This window comes from Bufo gargarizans, chromosome 9, assembly GCF_014858855.1.
Source record: "Bufo gargarizans isolate SCDJY-AF-19 chromosome 9, ASM1485885v1, whole genome shotgun sequence".
Lineage (NCBI taxonomy): Eukaryota > Metazoa > Chordata > Amphibia > Anura > Bufonidae > Bufo > Bufo gargarizans.
In genome coordinates, this window is record NC_058088.1 from 137,117,553 (window position 1) to 137,139,082 (window position 21,530).

General features: G+C 44.0%; 2 protein-coding genes across 10 annotated transcripts in view; both read right to left on the bottom strand.

Annotated features, from left to right (window-relative positions):
- The window catches only part of LOC122946231, a 49,055-nt gene extending 41,174 nt beyond the window's left edge, over positions 1-7,881 (bottom strand). For 2 of the 4 annotated variants that reach the window (XM_044305690.1, XM_044305689.1), the window contains exons 1-2: positions 5,597-7,881; positions 5,136-5,408 (exon numbers count right to left, since the gene is read on the bottom strand). In XM_044305690.1, the coding sequence (XP_044161625.1) occupies positions 5,848-7,881 (2,034 nt within the window). In that variant the 3' untranslated portion in view covers positions 5,136-5,408; positions 5,597-5,847. The remainder of the gene's footprint in view (positions 1-5,135; positions 5,409-5,596) is intronic. The other 2 variants (XM_044305692.1, XM_044305691.1) reach the window with 1 other exon arrangement.
- A 910-nt stretch (positions 7,882-8,791) lies between these two features.
- The window catches only part of LOC122946230, a 191,602-nt gene continuing 178,863 nt past the window's right edge, over positions 8,792-21,530 (bottom strand). For 5 of the 6 annotated variants that reach the window (XM_044305683.1, XM_044305682.1, XM_044305685.1 and 2 more), the window contains 2 exons: positions 14,668-14,718; positions 8,792-12,209 (listed from right to left, as the gene is read on the bottom strand). In XM_044305683.1, the coding sequence (XP_044161618.1) occupies positions 8,801-11,851 (3,051 nt within the window). In that variant the 5' untranslated portion in view covers positions 11,852-12,209; positions 14,668-14,718 and the 3' untranslated portion in view covers positions 8,792-8,800. Of the gene's footprint in view, positions 12,210-12,397; positions 12,464-14,667; positions 14,719-21,530 lie in introns of those variants that run through there. The other variant, XM_044305688.1, reaches the window with a different exon arrangement.

Genomic DNA, 21,530 nt, shown 5'->3' on the forward strand with positions numbered 1-21,530 from the left:
GAGGAAACTGCAGAGGTCACTGTAAAAGTGGCGGGCACTGTGGAGGCCACTGTTAAATGGGCAGGCACTGTTAAAGGGGTGGGCATTGGTTAAAAAAGGTGGGAACTGTGGAAGTTACTGTTAAAGGGGTGGGCACTGTGTAGGTTCCTGTTAGAGGGGCAGGGACTGTGGACATCACTCTTAAAGGGGCAGGGACTACGGAGGTCACTGTTAAAGGTGCAAGCACTGTGAAGGTCACTGTTAAAAGGGGCCGCTATGACGGTCACTGTTAAAGAAACAATCAATGTTAAAGGGGCGGGCACTGTGAAGGTCAATGTTAAAAAGGGCAGGCACTGTTAAAGGGGCGGGCACTGTGGAAGTCACTGTTAATGGGGCGGGCACTGTGGAGGTGACTGTGAAAGGGGCGGCACTGTGGACATCACTCTTAAAGGGGCAAGCACTACGGAGGTCACTGTTAAAGGGTCGGCAAGTATGAAGGTCACTGTTAGAAGAATGATCAATTTTATAGGGGCAGGCACTGTTGAAGTCACTGTTAAAGGGGCGGGCACTGTGAAGGTTAATGTTAAAGAGGCGGCCACTATGAAGGTTACTGTTAAAGGAATGATCTTTGTTAAAGGGGCGGGCACTGTGGAGGTCACTGTTAAAGGGGCAGTCACTGTTAACCCCTTAAGGACCGGGCTCATTTTCACCTTAAGGACCAGGCCATTTTTTGCAAATCTGACCAGTGTCACTTTAAGTGGTGATAACTTTAAAACGCTTTGACTTATCCAGGCCATTCTGAGATTGTTTTTTCGTCACATATTGTACTTCATGATACTAGTAAAAAAAGTCAAAAAAATTAATTTTTTTGCATAATAAAATACCTAATTTACCAAAAATTTGGAAAAATTAGCAAATTTCAAAGTTTCAGTTTCTCTACTTCTGTAATACATAGTAATACCCCAAAAAATTGTGATGACTTAACATTCCCCATATGTCTACTTCATGTTTGAATTATTTTGGGAATGATATTTTATTTTTTGGGGATGTTACAAGGCTTAGAAGTTTAGAAGCAAATCTTGAAATTTTTCAGAAATTTACAAAAACCCAATTTTTAGGGACCACTACAGCTCTGAAGTCACTTTGCGAGGCTTACATAATAGAAACCGCCCAAAAATGACCCCATTCTATAAACTACACCCCTCAAGGTATTCAAAACTGATTTTACAAACTCCGTTAACCCTTTAGGTGTTGCACAAGAGTTATTGGCAAATGGGGATGAAATTTGAGAATTTCATTTTTTTGCCTAATTTTCCATTTTAACCCATTTTTTCCACTAACAAAGCAAGGGTTAACAGCCAAACAAGACTGTATCTTTATTGCCCTGACTCTGCTGTTTACAGAAACACCCCATATGTGGCCATAAACTACTGTACGGCCACACAGCGGGGCGTAGAGTGAAAGGTGCGCCGTATGGTTTTTGGAAGCCAGATTTTGCTGGACAGTTTTTTTGACACCATGTCCCATTTGAAGCCCCCTGATGCACCCCTAGAGTAGAAACTCCATAAAAGTGACCCCATCTAAGAAACTACACCCCTCAAGGTATTCAAAACTGATTTTACAAACTCCGTTAACCCTTTAGGTGTTGCACAAGAGTTATTGGCAAATGGGGATGAAATTTGAGAATTTCATTTTTTTGCCTAATTTTCCATTTTAACCCATTTTTTCCACTAACAAAGCAAGGGTTAACAGCCAAACAAGACTGTATCTTTATTGCCCTGACTCTACTGTTTACAGAAACACCCCATATGTGGCCATAAACTACTGTACGGCCACACAGCGGGGCGTAGAGTGAAAGGTGCGCCGTATGGTTTTTGGAAGCCAGATTGTGCTGGACAGTTTTTTTGACACCATGTCCCATTTGAAGCCCCCCTGATGCCCCCCTAGAGTAGAAACTCCATAAAAGTGACCCCATCTAAGAAACTACACCCCTCAAGGTATTCAAAACTGATTTTACAAACTTTGTTAACCCTTTAGGTGTTGCACAAGATTCAATGGAAAATAGAGATATAATTTCAAAATTTCACTTTTTTGGCAGATTTTCCATTTTAATATTTTTTTTCCAGTAACAAAGCAAGGGTTAACAGCCAAACAAAACTCATTATTTATGGCCCTGTTTCTGTAGTTTACAGAAACACCCCATATGTGGTCCTAAACTACTGTACGGGCACACGGCAGGGCGCAGAAGGAAAGGAATGCCATACGGTTTTTGGAAGGCAGATTTTGCTGGACTGGTTTTTTGACACCATGTCCCATTTGGAGCCCCCCTGATGCCCCCCTAGAGTAGAAACTCCATAAAAGTGACCCCATCTAAGAAACTACACCCCTCAAGGTATTCAAAACTGATTTTACAAACTTTGTTAACCCTTTAGGTGTTGCACAAGATTCAATGGAAAATAGAGATACAATTTCAAAATTTCACTTTTTTGGCAGATTTTCCATTTTAATATTTTTTTTCCTGTAACAAAGCAAGGGTTAACAGCCAAACAAAACTCATTATTTATGGCCCTGATTCTGTAGTTTACAGAAACACCCCATATGTGGTCCTAAACTACTGTACGGGCACACGGCAGGGTGCAGAAGAAAAGGAATGCCATACGGTTTTTGGAAGGCAGATTTTGCTGGACTGGTTTTTTGACACCATGTCCCATTTGAAGCCCCCCTGATGCACCCCTAGAGTAGAAACTCCAAAAAAAGTGACCCCATTTTAGAAAGTACGGAATAGGGTGGCAGTATTGTTGGTACTAGTTTAGGGTACATATGATTTTTGGTTGCTCTATATTACACTTTTTGTGCGGCAAGGTAACAAGAAATAGCTTTTTTGGCATGTTTTTTTTTTTTGTTATTTACAACATTCATCTGACAGGTTAGATCACGTGGTAATTTTATAGAGCAGGTTGTCACGGACGCGGCGATACCTAATATGTATACAATTTTTTTTATTTATGTAAGTTTTATACAATAACTTCATTTTGAAAACCAAAAAATTGTTTAGTGTCTCCATAGTCTAAGAGCCATAGTTTTTTCAGTTTTTGGGTGATTATCTTGAGTAGGGTCTAATTTTTTGCGGGGTGAGATGACAGTTTGATTGGCACTATTTTGGGGTGCATATGACTTTTTGATCGCTTGCTATTACACTTTTTGTGACGTAAGATGGCAAAAAATTGCTTTTTTTACACAGTTTTTTTTTTTTTTTTTTACGGTGGTCATCTGAGGGGTTAGGTCATGTGATATTTATATAGAGCCGGTCGATACGGACGCGGCGATACCTAATATGTATACTTTATTTTTATTTATGTACATTTTACACAATGATTTTATTTTTGAAACCAAAAAAAATCATGTTTTAGTGTTTCCATAGTCTAAGAGCCATAGTTTTTTCAGTTTTTGGGCGATTATCTTGAGTAGGGTCTCATTTTTTGCGGGATGAGATGACGGTTTGATTGGTACTATTTTGGCGTACATGCGACTTTTTTGATCACTTTTATTACCTTTTTTGGGAAGTAAGGTGGGCAAAATTTCAATTTTCTCATAGTTTTTATTTTTTTATTTTTATGGCGTTCACTGTGCGGGGAAAGTAACATGACCATTTTATAGATCAGGTCGTTACGGACGCGGCGATACCTAATATGTGTAGTGTATTTTATTTTTTAATTTTTATTCAGTGATAAATGTTTTTTTTTTATCTTAACTTTTTTCACTTTTTATTTGATTTTTTTGACCCAGACCCACTTGGTTCTTGAAGATCCAGTGGGTCTGATGTCTGTAAAATACAGAACAGAACCTATATAGGGTTCTGCACTGTATTTTACACTTTGTCTGAACAGATCTATGCCTTTCAGCATAGATCTGTTCAGCACCATGGACAGCAGGACGCCTGATCAGGCGTCCTGTTGCCATGGGAACCTTCCCCGTCTGCTCAGTTATGGTCAGAACTTCGCAGACGGGGAAGGGTAAGGACGGGGTTCTGGGGGGGCTGTCTGGGGGCTCTCTCCTTCTCCCATCGGGGGGCTGCAAAGGCACAGCAGCCCCCCGATCGGAGAGGGAGGGAGCTCCCTGCGCTGTTAACCTTTTCCATACAGCGGTCCGTACGGACCGCTGTATGGAAAGGGTTAAACGGCTGACATCGCATCAACGATGTCAGCCGTTTATACCAGGGTGCCAGCAATGTGCTGGCACCCTGGTATACCCACTGTACACCAACGATTATGCAATGGGAGGCGGACGGGGGATCGCGATTCCGCCTGCCGCACCGCCCGCCTCCCGCAACGCCCCCACTGCATGCGACACCCCCCCTGCACCTCCCGCCGCCATCAAATCATACAGGGGTGCAGGGGGGGGTGTACTATATTGATTTCGGGCACTCTGAAGTTTCTGATCCCCGCGGTCAGGGACCGCGGGGATCAGAAACGGCAAAAAGCGCAGCAAACCGCAGGTCTGAATTGACCTGCGGTTTTCTGCGATCGCCGATACGGGGGGGTCAAATGACCCCCCCCTGCGTTGTTACGGGATGCCGGCTGAATGATTTCAGCCGAAATCCCGTTCCGATTAACCCCAGCGGCGCCGGAATTAAGATTTTAAGTTAGGACGTACCGGTACGCCCTTGGTCCTTAAGGACTCGGGAAATAGGGCGTACCGGTACGCCCTATGTCCTTAAGGGGTTAAAGGGGGGCACTTTGGAAGTCACTGTTAAACAGGGAAGCACTGTGAAGGTCACTGTTAAAGGGGCTGCCACTATGAAGGTCACTGTTAAATGGATGATAAAGGTTAAAGGGGCAGGAACAGTAGAGGTCACTGTTAAAGGGGCAGCCACTGTGAAGGTTACTGTTAAAGGAATGATCTTTGTTAAAGAGGCGGGCACTGTAGAGGTCACTGTTAAAGGGGCAGGCACTACGGAGGTCACTGTTAAAGGGGCCGGCACTGTGGAGGTAAATGTTAAATGGGAAGGGCACTATGGAGGTCACCCTTAAGGGGGAGGGGTGTTGAGGAGGTCATTGTTATGGGGGATACTGTGGATATCTTTTAACCACACACACAAACATTAAATTAAATAGTCAAAATATACCAGTGCGAAACCAGGTAATTCTGTTACTTACTATTCCATTTGATCCTCTTCAGCATATTATAATGTATGTGAAACTGGCATATTATATTTCTATAGACATACAGGTCCTTCTAAAAAAATTAGCATTGTAATGTCTCGGCTGCGTGTTGCTTCAGGTACACAGCTTAACATCAAGTATAAACCGAATCCCAATGAAAGATGCGCTGGTTTGCTGAACTGATGCAATCTTTACTGAGATATAATGAACAGGAATGTGTACAATAATGTTCATATGATATGATATAGGATGATATGTGAGATAAAACTGTGAAACAAACATAAAAAGAGAAATATAAGCATGGCTAATTCAAGCAACATACATTATACATAGCTAATACAAAAGATAGGGCCTAACTAACATGTGCTTGCTTACTACACTGAAACACACATTATCTATCTGCAATGTCTAACATCCCTCTACACAAGCTGAACTAGCAAAACCCCTTTACTCACAGGCTTTGGTGTTCGTCAGGTTTGCAATCTGTAATAGCTTTAAGATGTCCTGTGGATCTGGTCACTATAGTAGCAAGAGCTGGACTGAACAGGATATGTCCCAGCAAGCCCTAGAGAGTACAGAGAAGACCCGCCTCTAGGCTTCAAGAAAATGGAGGGTCTTAAAGAAACAGACACTACTGAGTGCCAAGCATGTAATATACATTGCAAAGGCAGCACACTCCCCACCTGGCGTACCATTGGTTATGCCACTAACCTTTGGACAGAAGTAAAACTACTTCAGAAATTGGCCTAGCATACACCTTGGGAATGCCCTGTCTAACAACTCTAACTTCAACTTTTCTAACTCTAGCATCACCACTAGGATCAGTCGCCACAATGAGTCCAATAGGCCATTCATTCCTGTGGGCCTGAGTGTCTTTTAATAAGACAATGTCTCCAACTTGTAAGTTGGGTTTGTCATCCTGCCATTTCTTGCGTGGCTGGAGTGTCACCAGGTATTCCTGTCTCCACCTCTTCCAGAAAATGTCTGCAAGGCTTTGAACTTGTCTCCATTGCTTAGTATACAAGTCCTTGAGGTCAAAGTCTCCAGTGGGAGCTGTCACTGGTTCTATCTTCTGGGTCAGCAGCATTGCGGGTGTCAAGACTGATGGCATCTCTGGATCTGTAGACACTGGAACCAAAGGTCTGGCGTTCATAATGGCCACGACTTCAGCCATTAGTGTAGTTAAAGCTTCATGAGTGAGGCGAGTAGACCCAACCTTCAGGAGCATGGCATCCAGAATACGACGAGCTACTCCAATCATCCTCTCCCATGCTCCTCCCATATGCGATGCGTGTGGAGGATTAAAAGTCCAAGTGCATCCTTGATCTTGAAGATAGGAACCTGTTTCAGAGTCTGTAGAGATGATTTTCAACTCCTTGCAGGCCCCAATAAAGTTTGTGCCGCGGTCTGAACGAATCAATTTCGCTGGTCCTCTGATAGAGAAGAATCTTCTCAAGGCATTGATGAAACTTGAAGTGGATAAAGATTCAATCACTTCAATATGAACTGCTCTAGTACTCAGGCAAGAGAACAGAACAGCCCAACGTTTACTTTCGGCACTGCCTCCTCTAGTCTTGCGAGAAGAGATGTTCCATGGTCCAAAAACGTCTAGACCTACGTGAGTGAATGGAGGATCTGAAGCAAGTCTGTCTGCAGGTAAGTTTGACATCTTCTGAACCTCAAGTTTCCCTCTAATCTTCTTACAGGTAACGCATTGGCTGATCACGCTGGAGACTAGTCTCTTACCTCCTATGATCCACAATCCTGCTGACCGTACTGCTCCTTCAGTGAAGTGTCGTCCTTGATGTGCAACTTGCTCGTGATAGTGTCTTACCAGAAGAAGAGCGATGTGATGATTCTTAGGTATGATGAAGGGATGTCTCTCTTGGATAGTCATATCCGCTGCCGACAAACGACCTCCAATTCTTAGTACTCCGTCTTCGTCGAGGATAGGGTTCAACTTCTTGAGCGAACTGTGTCGAGAAATCTCTTTCTTTTTCAGAAGGCTTTGAATTTCTTCTTTAAAGACTTCCTGCTGGACGCATTTGATGATCGCGACCTTGGCTTGTTCAAGATGGTCGTTGCTACGTTGATCAGTATTAGTAGCTCTGGAGGAGTATCTGGCTAGACAGATAAGTTTTCCGATTGCACGAGTCAGCGACTTCCATCTGGAAAACCTTTCAAATCTATGGGCGCCCAGACTGTCTCTGGTAACTAAAGTCTTGCAAACTGCAACTTGAGGTCTTACCTCTTTGTCTTGATCTGGTTCTATGAGCTGAAAGGTCTCTACCTGAGTAGTCTCTTTGATTTCTGGCTTACCAAGAAACGATGGACCTACGAACCAGTTAGTTTGCTTGAGTACAGCGGCTGACACCAATCTTGTCCCATGATCCGCTGGGTTCTTGTCTGTGCTGATGTAATGCCACTGATCTGGACTTGTAGACTTTTTGATACGTGTCACTCTGTTGGTCACGTATGTGTAAAATCTTTTTGAAGCGTTGTGAATATATCCTAACACAATCTTGCTGTCCGTATAAAAGTTCACTGCATGGATCTCAATGTCCAGTTCAGTCGTAATCATGTCTGCCATCTCTACCGCTAAGACAGCAGCACAAAGTTCTAGACGTGGGACAGTGTGAGCAGGTCTGGGAGCTAGTTTAGATTTTCCCATGATGAACCCAACATGGCTTTGTCCCTCAGTGTCTATTACCCTTAGGTAAGTTACAGCTGCAATAGCCATAGTGGAAGCGTCAGAGAATACGCATAATTCTCTCCTCTTTGTAGCAGACAAGGAAACAAATACGTACGGTCTTCAAATGTAGAGTTGTTCAAGCTCTAACAATGAGTCTTTCCACACCTTCCACTGCATTCGCTTCTCGTCAGGAAGAAGTACGTCCCAGTCAATTTGTTCCTGCTCAGTAGTGATCTGTCTCAAAAAAGCTTTGCCTTGCATGATGATGGGTGCTACGAATCCCAGGGGGTCATAAAGACTGTTGACTGTAGATAGGACACCTCTTTTTGTGAATGGTTTCTCTTCTCTGGAGACCCTGAAGGTGAAACTGTCAGTCTTTAAGTCCCAACTAAGCTCAAGACTTCTTTGCAAGGGTGGTGATTCTGTTCCTAGATCTAAGTCTTTGAGGTCTTTAGCACGGTCTTCCATTGGAAATGCTTCCATGACTCTGTAGCTGTTGGAAGCTACCTTGTTCAATTTTATGTTGGATTCTGCCAACATTTCTTTTGTACTTTTCAGGACGTTAATAGCTTCTTCGTTGCTGGAGAAAGAAGCAAGTCCATCGTCCACGTAGAAGTTCTTCATGACGAACTGTTTGGCTTCTTGACCATGTCTTTCACCTTGCTGTGCTGCTCGTTTCAGGTTGTAGATAGCTACAGCTGGGGAAGGGCTGTTTCTGAACACATGTACCTTCATCCTGTACTCTATGATGTCTTTGTTAAAGTCATTGTCTGCATACCACAGGAACCTTAAGTAGTCTCGGTGATCTTCTCGAACGAAGAAACAGTAAAACATCTGTTGTACATCTGCTGTTACTGCTACAAGTTCTTTCCTGAACCTGATGAGTACTCCAAGGAGTGTGTTGTTCAGGTCAGGTCCGCTGAGAAGGACGTCATTTAGTGAGATGCCTTCGTGCTTCGCACTAGAGTCAAATACTACACGTATCTGACCTGGTTTTTGAGGATGATACACTCCAAATATTGGTAAGTACCAGTGTTCTTGGTTTTCTTGTAGTGGTGGTGGCCCTTTCTGCATGCTCGTTGTCAAAAATCTTTTGCATGAAGGCTTGGAAGTGTTTCTTCATATCTGGCTTTCTTTGTAGAGTGCGCTGCAACAAACTGAAGCGTTTCTCTGCTTGTACCTTGTTGACAGGAAGGCGATGGCGTGGTGACCGGAAGGGTAGAGGGGCTACCCAGCTGCCTGACTTGTCTCTGTAGACTTCTCTGTCCATGATCTCGAGGAAGAGGGTATCTTCTACCGAGGGTGCTGGCTTGTCGTCATCTCGTGTTCTTTCAAACACCTTACAACCCAGTTCATCTGTATTTCCAGTTGAGGCTAAGTCTTCCATGCACCTCTGGATACTCCGATGATGTGTTGGGTTATCTAATCTCTCTTTAATGTGTAGACTGTTGGTACATGGGCAAAGACAAGATGTACGACCATTCTGCAACAGATGTGTTCTGTAGACATTTACCTTTGATGGTTTGTGCAGTCCGTCTAGACATACTTCTCCAACGATGACCCATCCGAGATCAAGGCGTTGTGCAAATGGTGCATTGTGTGGCCCATTGTACTGTTCTCTGACTTTGTGCAATCTGAGAATATCTCTCCCAAGTAGAAGGGTGATTGCAGCATCTGGATCTAGTGCTGGTATTTGGTCTGCTATTCGCACCAGATGAGGGTGATGACGAGCAACTTCAGGTGTGGGTATCTCTGACCTGTCGTCTGGTATCTCATCGCATTCTATCAGGGTAGGTAGAGTCACCTTTGTCTTTCCATCTAAAGACTCGATGATGTAGTTATTTGCTCTTCTCCCTATTGTCTCTACAACTCCAGAACAAGTCTTCAAGGTGTATGGAGTTGGACTTCCTTTGTCACCGAAGAGGTCAAAGAATTCTGTTTTTGCCAGAGATCTGTTACTCTGTTCATCCATGACCGTGTACATCTTGATTGCTTTTTCTCTAAAACCTGCTGGATACACCTTGACTAAGCATATCTTGGAGCACGATCTTGAGCGGCCCTGCTCTGTACAGATCTCAGTGCACTTTGAGGTTACTGCTGGCGTTATACTCTCTCCTTGCTCCCCACCATGATCTTCTTGAGTTGCTTGAACTTCTTGTTTCCATGGTGGTGGTCCCGGGTGCAGTGCTGACAAGTGTTTGTCACTGTTACACTCTGTGCATTGTATTGTTTTTGTACAGTCTTTTGCAAGATGCTGAATTGAAGCGCAGCATCTGAAACAAATGCGATTGTCTTTAAGATTAGCTTTGCGCTCTTCTAACGTCTTACTTCTGAAACTGCGACATTTTCTTAGTGGATGAGGCTTATTGTGGATAGGACATATTTTGTCTGACTCCTCAACTTTCTTCCTTGTGTTGTCTTCCTGATTAGCTGCAGATTCAGGCGGAACTTCTGTCTTCCTTACAGAAACTGTTGCTCTGCGTTCTTTGTAAAGCCCTGGAGGTTTCTGCTCTACCTTTGGGAAGCTTGCCGTTCTCTTGTTCAGGAAAGCAAAGCTTGGGTCATTGCGTATTTCAGCTTGGTCTTCTATGAATTCAGCGAAGAAGACGAATGGTGGAAATGCAACATGATGATCTTTCTTGTATCTTGAAGCTTGAGCTACCCACCTTTCTTGCAAGTTGTAAGGAAGTTTCTCGATTATGGGCTCAACTCCACGTGCTGTATCAAGATATGAGAGACCTGGCAGATATCCACTAGACTTAGCGGCTTCTATTTCTAAGAGTAGGTCTCCCAAACCTCTCAGCTTTTGGTAATCCTTATTTGTTATTCTTGGATAGTTTTCTATCCTTTTCAGAAGAGCATCCTCGATCACTTCAGGTGATCCATAGCATTGTTCTAGTCTCCGCCACACCATTGCAAGTCCTGCTGCTGCGTCATGAACATGTACTGATCTGATCCTTTGGGCTTGCTCAGTGGACTCTGGACCTAGCCATCTGACAAGCTGGTCAAGCTTTTCTTTCTCTGTCAGGTTTAAGTTTTGGGTACCGCTCAGGAAAGATGATTTCCAGGCCCAGTAGTTTTCTGGACGGTCATCGAATTTCATGAGACCAGCGCCCACTATCTCACGGTGCATCAGGAATTTTGCCACTTCTATAGCACTTGTTGCGTCTGGCGAATGCTTCTCACGTGTAAACTCAGGGTATGGTTGCGGCTGGTAAGGCTGATGAGGCGCTTGTCTGAATCTACTTTGTTTAGGTGGTTGTTCTCGTCTGTTGTAAGTCTTTCTGCTATAATCCAGACTTGTATTTGCTTGAGGAGGGAGTACGCGAGCATCCGTTTGCACTCTTGGAGGGTTGGCAGATTGGTCTCTAAGCATGCGACCACTTGACTTCCCACACTGAGATTCTGATTTAGTCTTGCAATGTTGCGTAGTATCAAAGTTGCTTATTGCTGGTGGTGTCAATGAAAGCCTAGGTGCGTCATTGGACTGCTGATCGGTGTACATGGTTGCTTGTGACTGTACGTACTCACGGGTGCGTTGGATTGCGCTGTGGGATGACGTCTGGTTTTCTATGCCATCGAACTGAGCTTCAGCAGCCCTTGTGAAAACTTCTGCCTCGGCTAAGGCTGCTGCCGCGTTTTTCTGCTGTTTGAGTAAGTGTAAAGATGCTTCCACTTCTGCTTTCTTTTTAAGTGCTTCAGATTCACTTTTTGCTTGCTCTCTCATCAATTCAGCTTCCTGCTCCGCATAAGAAGCCATGGCGCAAGCTGCCTCTGCTTTTGCTCTTGCCCTAGTCGCTTTGTCGCTAGCCGATGACAGACTGGTGATGCCTGAACGTCTAGAACTAGTACGCTTAGATCTTGCTGAATCGGCGCTAGCTGAAGTCAGATTTGTTTGACTGGATGCTCTGGACAGTGTTGTGTATCTAGACTTGATTCTTGGCAAGCTGTGTGTGCCATCTTCCTTATAGGAGCATTGAGGGTTAACTGTCAGAGTGCTGTTCCCTGTGTTCTGCATCTTGATTTAGCTGGCAGCGTGGATAATGATGATGACTGGACACAGGCAGTATCAGTGTTGTAGTGAGTGAGAGAAATTAGTTTCACTCCACGTGGCTGAAAGGAGTTATTAGTCCTTTTACTGCGGAGGACGATTTAAAGCTGTTTAACTGCTTCTGACAACGTTTTAAAGCCTTTTTACTGTAATGTCTCGGCTGCGTGTTGCTTCAGGTACACAGCTTAACATCAAGTATAAACCGAATCCCAATGAAAGATGCGCTGGTTTGCTGAACTGATGCAATCTTTACTGAGATATAATGAACAGGAATGTGTACAATAATGTTCATATGATATGATATGGGATGATATGTGAGATAAAACTGTGAAACAAACATAAAAAGAGAAATATAAGCATGGCTAATTCAAGCAACATACATTATACATAGCTAATACAAAAGATAGGGCCTAACTAACATGTGCTTGCTTACTACACTGAAACACACATTATCTATCTGCAATGTCTAACATCCCTCTACACAAGCTGAACTAGCAAAACCCCTTTACTCACAGGCTTTGGTGTTCGTCAGGTTTGCAATCTGTAATAGCTTTAAGATGTCCTGTGGATCTGGTCACTATAGTAGCCAGAGCTGGACTGAACAGGATATGTCCCAGCAAGCCCTAGAGCAGTGATGGTGAACCTTTTAGAGACCGAGTGCCCAAACTGCAACCGAATACTCACTTATTTATCGCAAAGTGCCAACACGGCAATTTAACCTGAATACCAATATAGTATATCATCCATGTACTTTATCATTTAGCTATAATAGCTTAATAGCCTACATTCAGTGAGCCGCCTGTGCTGTTCATAGTGCGTCCTGTGCTGATGAATGGCAGGAAAAGTCTAAAGCATATTGGTACGCCATAGACTTTTTCCAAGGTGCGGGTGCCCACAGAAAGGGCTCTGAGTGCCGCCTCTGGCACCCGTGCCATAGGTTCGCCATCACTGCCCTAGAGAGTACAGAGAAGACCCGCCTCTAGGCTTCAAGAAAATGGAGGGTCTTAAAGAAACAGACACTACTGAGTGCCAAGCATGTAATATACATTGCAAAGGCAGCACAAGCATATTGTGATAAAGTTCATTATTTTCTGTAATGTACTGATAAACATTAGACTTTCATATATTTTAGATTCATTACACACCAACTGAAGTAGTTCAAGCCTTTTATTGTTTTAATATTGATGATTTTGGCATACAGCTCCTGAAAACCCAAAATTCCTATCTAAAAAAATTAACATATCATGAAAAGGTTCTCTAAACGAGCTATTAACCTAATCATCTGAATCAACTAATTAACTCTAAACACCTGCAAAAGATTCCTGAGGCTTTTAAAAACTCCCAGCCTGGTTCATTACTCAAAACCGCAATCATGGGTAAGACTACCGACCTGACTGCTGTCCAGAAGGCCATCATTGACACCCTCAACAAGAGGGTAAGACACAGAAAGAAATTTCTGAACCAATAGGCTGTTCCCAGAGTGCTGTATCAAGGCACCTCAGTGGGAAGTCTGTGGGAAGGAAAAAGTATGGCAGAAAACGCTGCACAATAAGAAGAGGTGACCGGACCCTGAGGAAGATTGTGGAGAAGGACCGATTCCAGACCTTAGGGGACCTGCGGAAGCAGTGGACTGAGTCTGGAGTAGAAACATCCAGAGCCACCGTGTACAGGCGTGTGCAGGAAATGGGCTACAGGTGCCGCATTCCCCAGGTCAAGCCACTTTTGAACCAGAAACAGCGGCAGAAGCGCCTGACCTGGGCTACAGAGAAGCAGCACTGGACTGTTGCTCAGTGGTCCAAAGTACTTTTTTCGGATGAAAGGAAATTTTGCATGTCATTCAGAAATCAAGGTGCCAGAGTCTGGAGGAAGACTGGGGAGAGGGAAATGCCAAAATGCCTGAAGTCCAGTGTCAAGTACCCACAGTCAGTGATGGTCTGGGGTGCCATGTCAGCTGCTGGTGTTGGTCCACTGTGTTTTATCAAGGGCAGGGTCAATGCAGCTAGCTATCAGGAGATTTTGGAGCACTTCATGCTTCCATCTGCTGAAAAGCTTTATGGAGATGAAGATTTCATTTTTCAGCACGACCTGGAACCTGCTCACAGTGCCAAAACCACTGGTAAATGGTTTACTGACCATGGTCTTACTGTGCTCAGTTGGCCTGCCAACTCTCCTGACCTGAACCCCATAGAGAATCTGTGGGATATTGGGAAGAGAAAGTTGAGAGACGCAAGACCCAACACTCTGGATGAGCTTAAGGCCGCTAACGAAGCATCCTTGGCCTCCATAACACCTCAGCAGTGCCACAGGCTGATTGCCTCCATGCCACGCCGCATTGAAGCAGTCATTTCTGCAAAAGGATTCCCGACCAAGTATTGAGTGCATAACTGAACATAATTATTTGAAGGTTGACTTTTTTTGTATTAAAAACACTTTTCTTTTATTGGTCGGATGAAATATGCTAATTTTTTTAGATAGGAAATTTGGGTTTTCATGAGCTGTATGCCAAAATCATCAATATTAAAACAATAAAAGGCTTGAACTACTTCAGTTGGTGTGTAATGAATCTAAAATATATTAAAGTCTAATGTTTATCAGTACATTACAGAAAATAATGAACTTTATCACAATATGCTAATTTTTTTAGAAGGACCTGTATTATAGGCTGCAGAAAGATGTGCTTGTTGTTATCCCTTTTTACATACTTTATATTAGTTTATATTTTGTACTATGTATTAATAGAGATGCACACTGTACAGGAGATAAAATAGAAATAAAGCACTTACTTGTCACTTCAGATGAAATGGTAGCATCATGTTTTTTAGTAATTGGTATGGCTGAAAAATGATAACAATGAATCAAAATTATCAAGTGTGCGTTACTACTTCTTGAGGCAAGTTATGTGCTAAAGCTAACTATTTAGGGGCTCATCCCTATTTTGCTACAGAGCTCCATGGATACTTCTTATGCATATCAATGAGTACCATGAGGAATGAAGAAGATGGAGGATTATATGACATTGGGAGGAAGTGAAGGAGTGGGATTGCCCAGATTGATCCAGAGGCTGAGAGACAGCTTGGATCAGACAATCAAGGGCAACATTCAGAAAGTTTTTTTTTTCTGCTGAGAACGTCATTGAATGTCATTTTATGTTCATCTTTAGGGTTGAGTGAACCTGAACTGTATAGTTCGGGTTCGTACCGAACTTGAGGATTTTTGGACCCCGGACCCGAACATTTCCGTAAAAGTTTGGGTTTGGTGTTCAGCGCATTCTTTGCGCTTTTTGAAAGGCTGCAGAGCAGCCAATCAACAAGTGTTTAACTCTGTGCCCTTAGAAGCCATCACAGCCATGCCTACTAATGGCATGACTGTGATTGGCTAGTGCAGCATGTGACCCAGCCTCTATATAAGCTGGAGTCACGTAGCGCTGCACGTCACTCTGCTGTTACTAGTGTAGGGAGAGGATGCGGCTGGTAATTTCAGGGAGAGAATAGGAGAGAATCTTTGGTTCAGAATGTGAATCTAACTCTGCGATCAACATAAATTTAGTTGTGTGGGTGCCGGGCACAATCTTTTTACCCTGCCCTGACCCAGTGACCAAAAAAAAAAAAATACTTTTATCCATCTGTTAGTTAGGTGGGCGGTAGCCATTTTATGCAAGCTCAGTGCACCAGCACTGCATCTGAGCTTTTGTGACATTGAAATCCAATCTTGGAAAACTGCACTAATAATCTGGTTGTAAAAAAAATAAAAAATAAACCCTTTTTTGGCAATATACAACATCTGGTGCATTTGCAGGATTAGTCGGTGTGCAATTAAGGCTGGGTTCAGACCTGAGCGTTTTACAATGCGTTCTTACGTGCTGTAAAACGCTCAACAGGCAAGAACTCATGATTCCTTATGGGAATGGTTCTCACCTGAGCGTTTTACAGCGCATATGATCACGCTGTAAAACGCCCGACACCCCAAGAAGTGCAGGAGCTTCTTTGGGGCGTTTTGTCGCGCGTTCCCGTACATAGACTTCCGGGAACGCGCGAAAAAGGGCGTTCACTTGTTCCGGAGCCGCGATTGTAAACGAGCATACAATCACGTGCTCCATCCCGAACGCTCAGGTCTGAACCCAGCCTCAAGCTAGAAATACAGCCATCATTTTCTGTTTTTTTTTAAAACACCCTTGTTGCGCAAAATACACTATTTTACATTCCTAGCTGCATCTGGACATGTGAAATTCAAACGTTATATACAGCTTTCATATTCTGTTAGTAAAAATAAATAAAAAAAAACAAAAAAAAAATACAATATACAACAATATACAACATCTAGATTAGTCAGTGTGCAATTTAAGCTAGAAATACAGCCATAATTTTCTGGGTTTTTAAAAACACACTTTTTGCCAAAATACACCATTTTACAGCCCTTGCAGCATCAAGACATTTGAAATTCCAGGGTTATATACTGCTGTCATATTCAGTTATTAACCCCTTAAGGACTTAGGACATACCGGTACACCATGTTTACCGAGTCCTTTGGACCAAGGGCGTACCGATACGTCCCAAGTTTAAAATTGCGGCGGGGGGTTAATCGGAACAGGATGTCACAACGCCGGGGGTAGGGGGGGATGGGGCCCCCAGAGGAAGGCTGCAATTGTGGTATTTGACCATTTGATATGGTGACTTCTTATGCACTTGCATTTTAACCTTCTGTTGGTTGTTATATGGTCCCACAACTTGGAACCAGCAGACATCCATATGTCGCGGTGTTATCTGCAACCACTTTTTTGATATGGTGTTTTGCCATTCAGTATTTGCACTTTTGCATTCCTATATTTGTGGTTGCAGTTATACATACAGAAATCAGTGAGGTATCGCCTTTTGTACATTGCATACTCCAAAACCCCTCCCCCCATGTCTATTTGTGTTAACATGCCTCCTCAGCTGTAGCCATTTTTTATCTGTTGTCTCGTTTTTATGTGTCATTAATTCAATAAAGGATTTATTTTTGATGATATACCCGTTTAATCTCAGTTTATTCTTGTTGGTAAATGATCCAAACATGTAGACATAGAAGACATATGGGGAATGTAAAGTATTAACTATTTTTGGAGGTATTACTATGTATTATAGAAGAAGAGAAATTGAAACTTGGAAATTTGCTATGTTTTTAAAAAAATTGGCAAATTTTATATTTTTTTATAAATTAAAATGATTTTTTTTTTTTTTACTTCATTTTACCAGTGTCATGAAGTACAATATGTGACGAAAAAGCAATCTCAGAATGGCCTGGATAAGTCAAAGCGTTTTAAAGTTATCAGCACTTAAAGTGACACTGGTCAGATTTGCAAAAAATGGCCAAGTCCTTAAGGTGAAATAGGGCTCCGTAAGGGGTTAAACAGATGTCATTGTGAGATACACCCTTTATATACAAGGGTTATATTCAGTTATTTGAAATACAGCCATTTTGGGCACAACTCTTTAATTGCGGCCTAGCGTGGGTCAAGGCATGTGAGATACACCCTTTATATGCAGGGGTTATATTCTTCTATTAATAAAACACCCTTTTTTGGGAAAAATACACAATTTTTCCCCCCTTGCAGCATCAAGACGTTCGAAATTCCAGGGTTATATACTGCTGTCATATTCAGTTATTAAACAAACACCCGTTTGGGCAAAAATATTTTATTTGACAGCCTTTGCTGCAGATGTCATTGTGAGATACACCCTTTATATACAGGGGTTATATTCAGTTATTTGAAATACAGCTATTTTGGGCACAAATCTTTAATTGCGGCCTAGTGTGGGCCAGGGTGTGTGAGAAACACCATTTATATACAGGGCTTATATTCAGGTATTTGAAATACAGCCATTTTGGGCAAACAAATTTAATTGGGGCCTAGTCTGGTTCAGGTTCAGTGAGATACACCCAGTACATACTGTCGTTCTATTCTAATATTAAACACCCATTTAGGGCAAGATCCTAAATTCTAGAAATATGAGGAGAGCATCAAATAAGGGACGTGTCCCAGGTCGTGGTGCTGCAGGTGGAGCTCCTGTTGCAGGGAGAGGACATTGTCGATCTGTGCCAGCTACATGCACAAGTGAAACGCCTTCCTCAGGTGAGAGTACGTGACAGAACCAGCAGCGGTATTTGGTCAGGCCTAATGCGGTTCTACAGGCGATAGTAGATTGGGTTGCTGACAGTGCCTCCATTTCCTTCACATTGTCTCCTACCCAGTCTCCTGCTGAAAGATCTGAGTTGGCACCTGCAGCCGATGTCCATCAGTCTTTCACCTCACCCCCTTGCAAATCAGGCCAGCAGTCTGAGCCTCAAGTCATGCCGCAGTCTCTTCTGCTTTTTGATGACTCTGTTAGCAGGGATTCTCAGGGCCATCCATCTAGCCATGCCACAGAGGTGGAAGAGACTGAGTGCACCGATGTCCGACCATTTATCTTTCAAGATGCATACTTGGGAGGACCATCGCAGCACGTCTCGGATGATGACGAAACACAGGTGCCAACTGCTTGGGCTTTCGAAAGTTTGCAGACCGACAAGGAGGGCAGGGGTGAAGACTGGGTGGAAGATGATGTGGAGGACAATGAGGTCCTCGACCCCACATGGAATCAAGGTCATGCGAGTGACCTATGCAGTTCGGAGGAAGAGGAGGTGGTCGCACAAAGCCACACGCACAGCATAAGAGGGAGCAGGGTGCAAAAGCAGATTGTCAGTCCTCTAGACCAGTGATGGGCAATGCCCAGACTGCCTACAGCTATCAGCCTACAGAAGGGCATGATGGGATTTGTAGTTTTACAACAGCTGGAGAGCTGCAGTTTGCCCATCACTGCTCTAGACAGTACGCCTGCTACTGCCCACTGCAGCAAGGGACCAAGCACACCAAAGCGAGCTCCATGGAGTTCCCTGGCGTGGCAGTTCTTCAGACAATGTGCTGACAACAAGACACGAGTGGTTTGCACGCTGTGCATTCAGAGCCTGAAGCGAGGCATAAATGTTCTCAGCCTGAGCACAACCTGCATAACCAGGCTTTTAAGTGCTAAGCACGAGCTGAAGTGGAGTAGACACCTCAAAAACCAAGAAAGGTCTCTGGCTCCTCCTGCGTCCTCTTCTGCTGCAGTCTCAGCCTTTGATGGGCCTTGAACAGACCGATGAGTGGTTGGTGCCAGTGAGCCTCAAGCCCGGCCTGGTGGTGTGCGGTAATGGGTGAAATCTCGTAGAAGCTCTGGGACTAGCCGGGTTCATGCACATCCCTTGCCTGGCGCATGTGCTGAATTTGGTGGTGCAGAGATTCCTTAAAAATTACCCTGATATGTCAGAGCTGCTGCAGAAAGTGCGGGGCATCTGTGCACGCTTTCGGCGTTCTCACCCTGCTGCTGCTCCTCGCCTGTCAGTGCTGCAGCGTAACTTCGGCCTTCTCGCTCACCGCCTCATATGCGACGTGCCCACAAGGTGGAACTCCACCTTGCACATGCTTGCCAGACTGTGCGAGCAGCAGCCGGCGATAGTGGAGTTTCAGCTGCAGCACGCACGGGTGAGTCACTCTGCGGAACAGCACCACTTCACCACCAATGACTGGGCCTCCATGCGAGATCTGTGTTCCTTGTTGCGCTGTTTCGAGTACTCCACCAACATGGCCAGTGCCGATAACACCGTTCTTAGTGTAACTATCCCACTTCTATGTCTCCTTGAAAAAACGCTCCTGGCGATGATGGAAGAGGATGTGGCACAGGAGGAGGAGTTGAAAGAGTGATCATTTCATAGAGTTTACGGCCAGTCATTCACAATGGTTCCGAGGGTGGGTTCCTGCACTCACAAACGCCAGGTACACAATTGTCCAGCCAGGACACAGTTCTGGAGGATGACGAGGTGGAGGATGAGGAGATTGAGGAGGAGGAACCTCGTTCACAGCAGGGTGGCACCCAGAGTGTGCAGGGCCTCTCCTGGCTAACGTTTAAGAATCAAAAATACCACAGTGACATTCCCTATAATTTTTATCAATCATTCCAATAAAAGGGCATCTTAAGAGTCCTGTATTGTTATTTATTGTCACTATCTCCCCGAGTCGGTAGTAGGTAATTGCCGCACGCCCCCTCCTTAACTTGCAAGCTTATGCTTCAATACTTTGTCCCACATTTCCGCTCGATTACATTTAATTTCATCCATTCACCTCCCTTGCATGTGGTATCCTTTTCTCAGGCTCCCTCTCCAGCCTGGAACCCTGATTCCCCGCCACCCATGATTGCCATGGTAGGCGCATAAAAGAACATTGTTGATAGATCAGCTATCAAATTGGATTGTGAATATCATGGGGACGTGCGGCATGGTGGGGCAGTAAGTGAGCACATGCCTACACGAACTGACTGACAGGGGTCAGCCCCTGCAACTTCTGAGTCTCCAAATTCGGCACATGGCTTGAGCTTGCCCTTGACCCCTTTGAGGTGCTGGCCTGCCCTGCAGCCAACATATTGTCTGAACGTGTGTTTAGCACAGCAGGGGGCGTTATCATAGGTTATATTTCCCAATGTTTTGGGGTGTACCCTAACTTAAAAAATATAAATAAATGTAAAACCAAAAAGCAGTGTAGGCTACCTCCTCCACCGCCGCTTCCACCCCATACCGCCACATCCACCATCTCCTCAACCTCCTACTCCATATGGACTTCGTCCTCCTAGATCAAGAATATTATTTTTTATTTTGATGTATTTTATGTTATTTAAAGTCATTCCCATGCAATGCACTTGCCATGCTCTTAACCACATTTTGATGCCATTTGCAGCCCTCTAGCCCTTTCCATGACATTTTTACAGCCATTTTAGTACTCAAAAGTTCAGGTCCCCATTAACTTCAATGTAGTTCGGGTTCGGGGTCAAGTTCAGGTCAAGTTCATCCAGGTGGACTTGAAAAAAGTGTAATAGGAATAGCTCACTCCTGTGCAAATAGGGACCAGGTGCTCTAGGCCAGGAAAACTGTATCACCCATACAGATAAATATTAAAAATAAGTAGATGGATTGGGCTGGCACTCTGTATGTGTGGTAAGAAAATAGGCTAAAATGCAATAAAAGTGATCACACAATTTAGGCTACTTTCACACTAGCGTTCATAGTTCCGTTCGTGAGCTCCGTTTGAAGGAGCTCACGAGCGGACCCGAATGCCTCCGTCCAGCCCTGATGCAGTCTGAATGGAGCGGATCCGCTCAGACTGCATCAGTCTGGCGGCGTTCAGCCTCCGCTCCGCTCGCCTCCGCACGGACAGGCGGACAGCTGAACGCTGCTTGCAGCGTTCAGCTGTCCGCCTGGCCGTGCGGAGGCGAGCGGATCCGTTCAGACTTACAATGTAAGTCAATAGGAACGGATCCGCTTGAAGATGTCACCATATGGCTCAATCTTCAAGCGGATCTGTCCCCCATTGACTTTACATTGAAAGTCTGAACGGATCCGCTCAGGCTACTTTCACACTTAGAATTTTTTCTAAGTTATTAATGCAGACAGATCCGTACTGAACGGAGCCTCCATCTGCATTAATATGATCGGATCCGTTCAGAACGGATCCGATCGAACGCTAGTGTGAAAGTAGCCTTAATTCACAAGCTCAAAGAACAATAAAATAAAACACAAATAAATTAATGAAATATGTAATAAA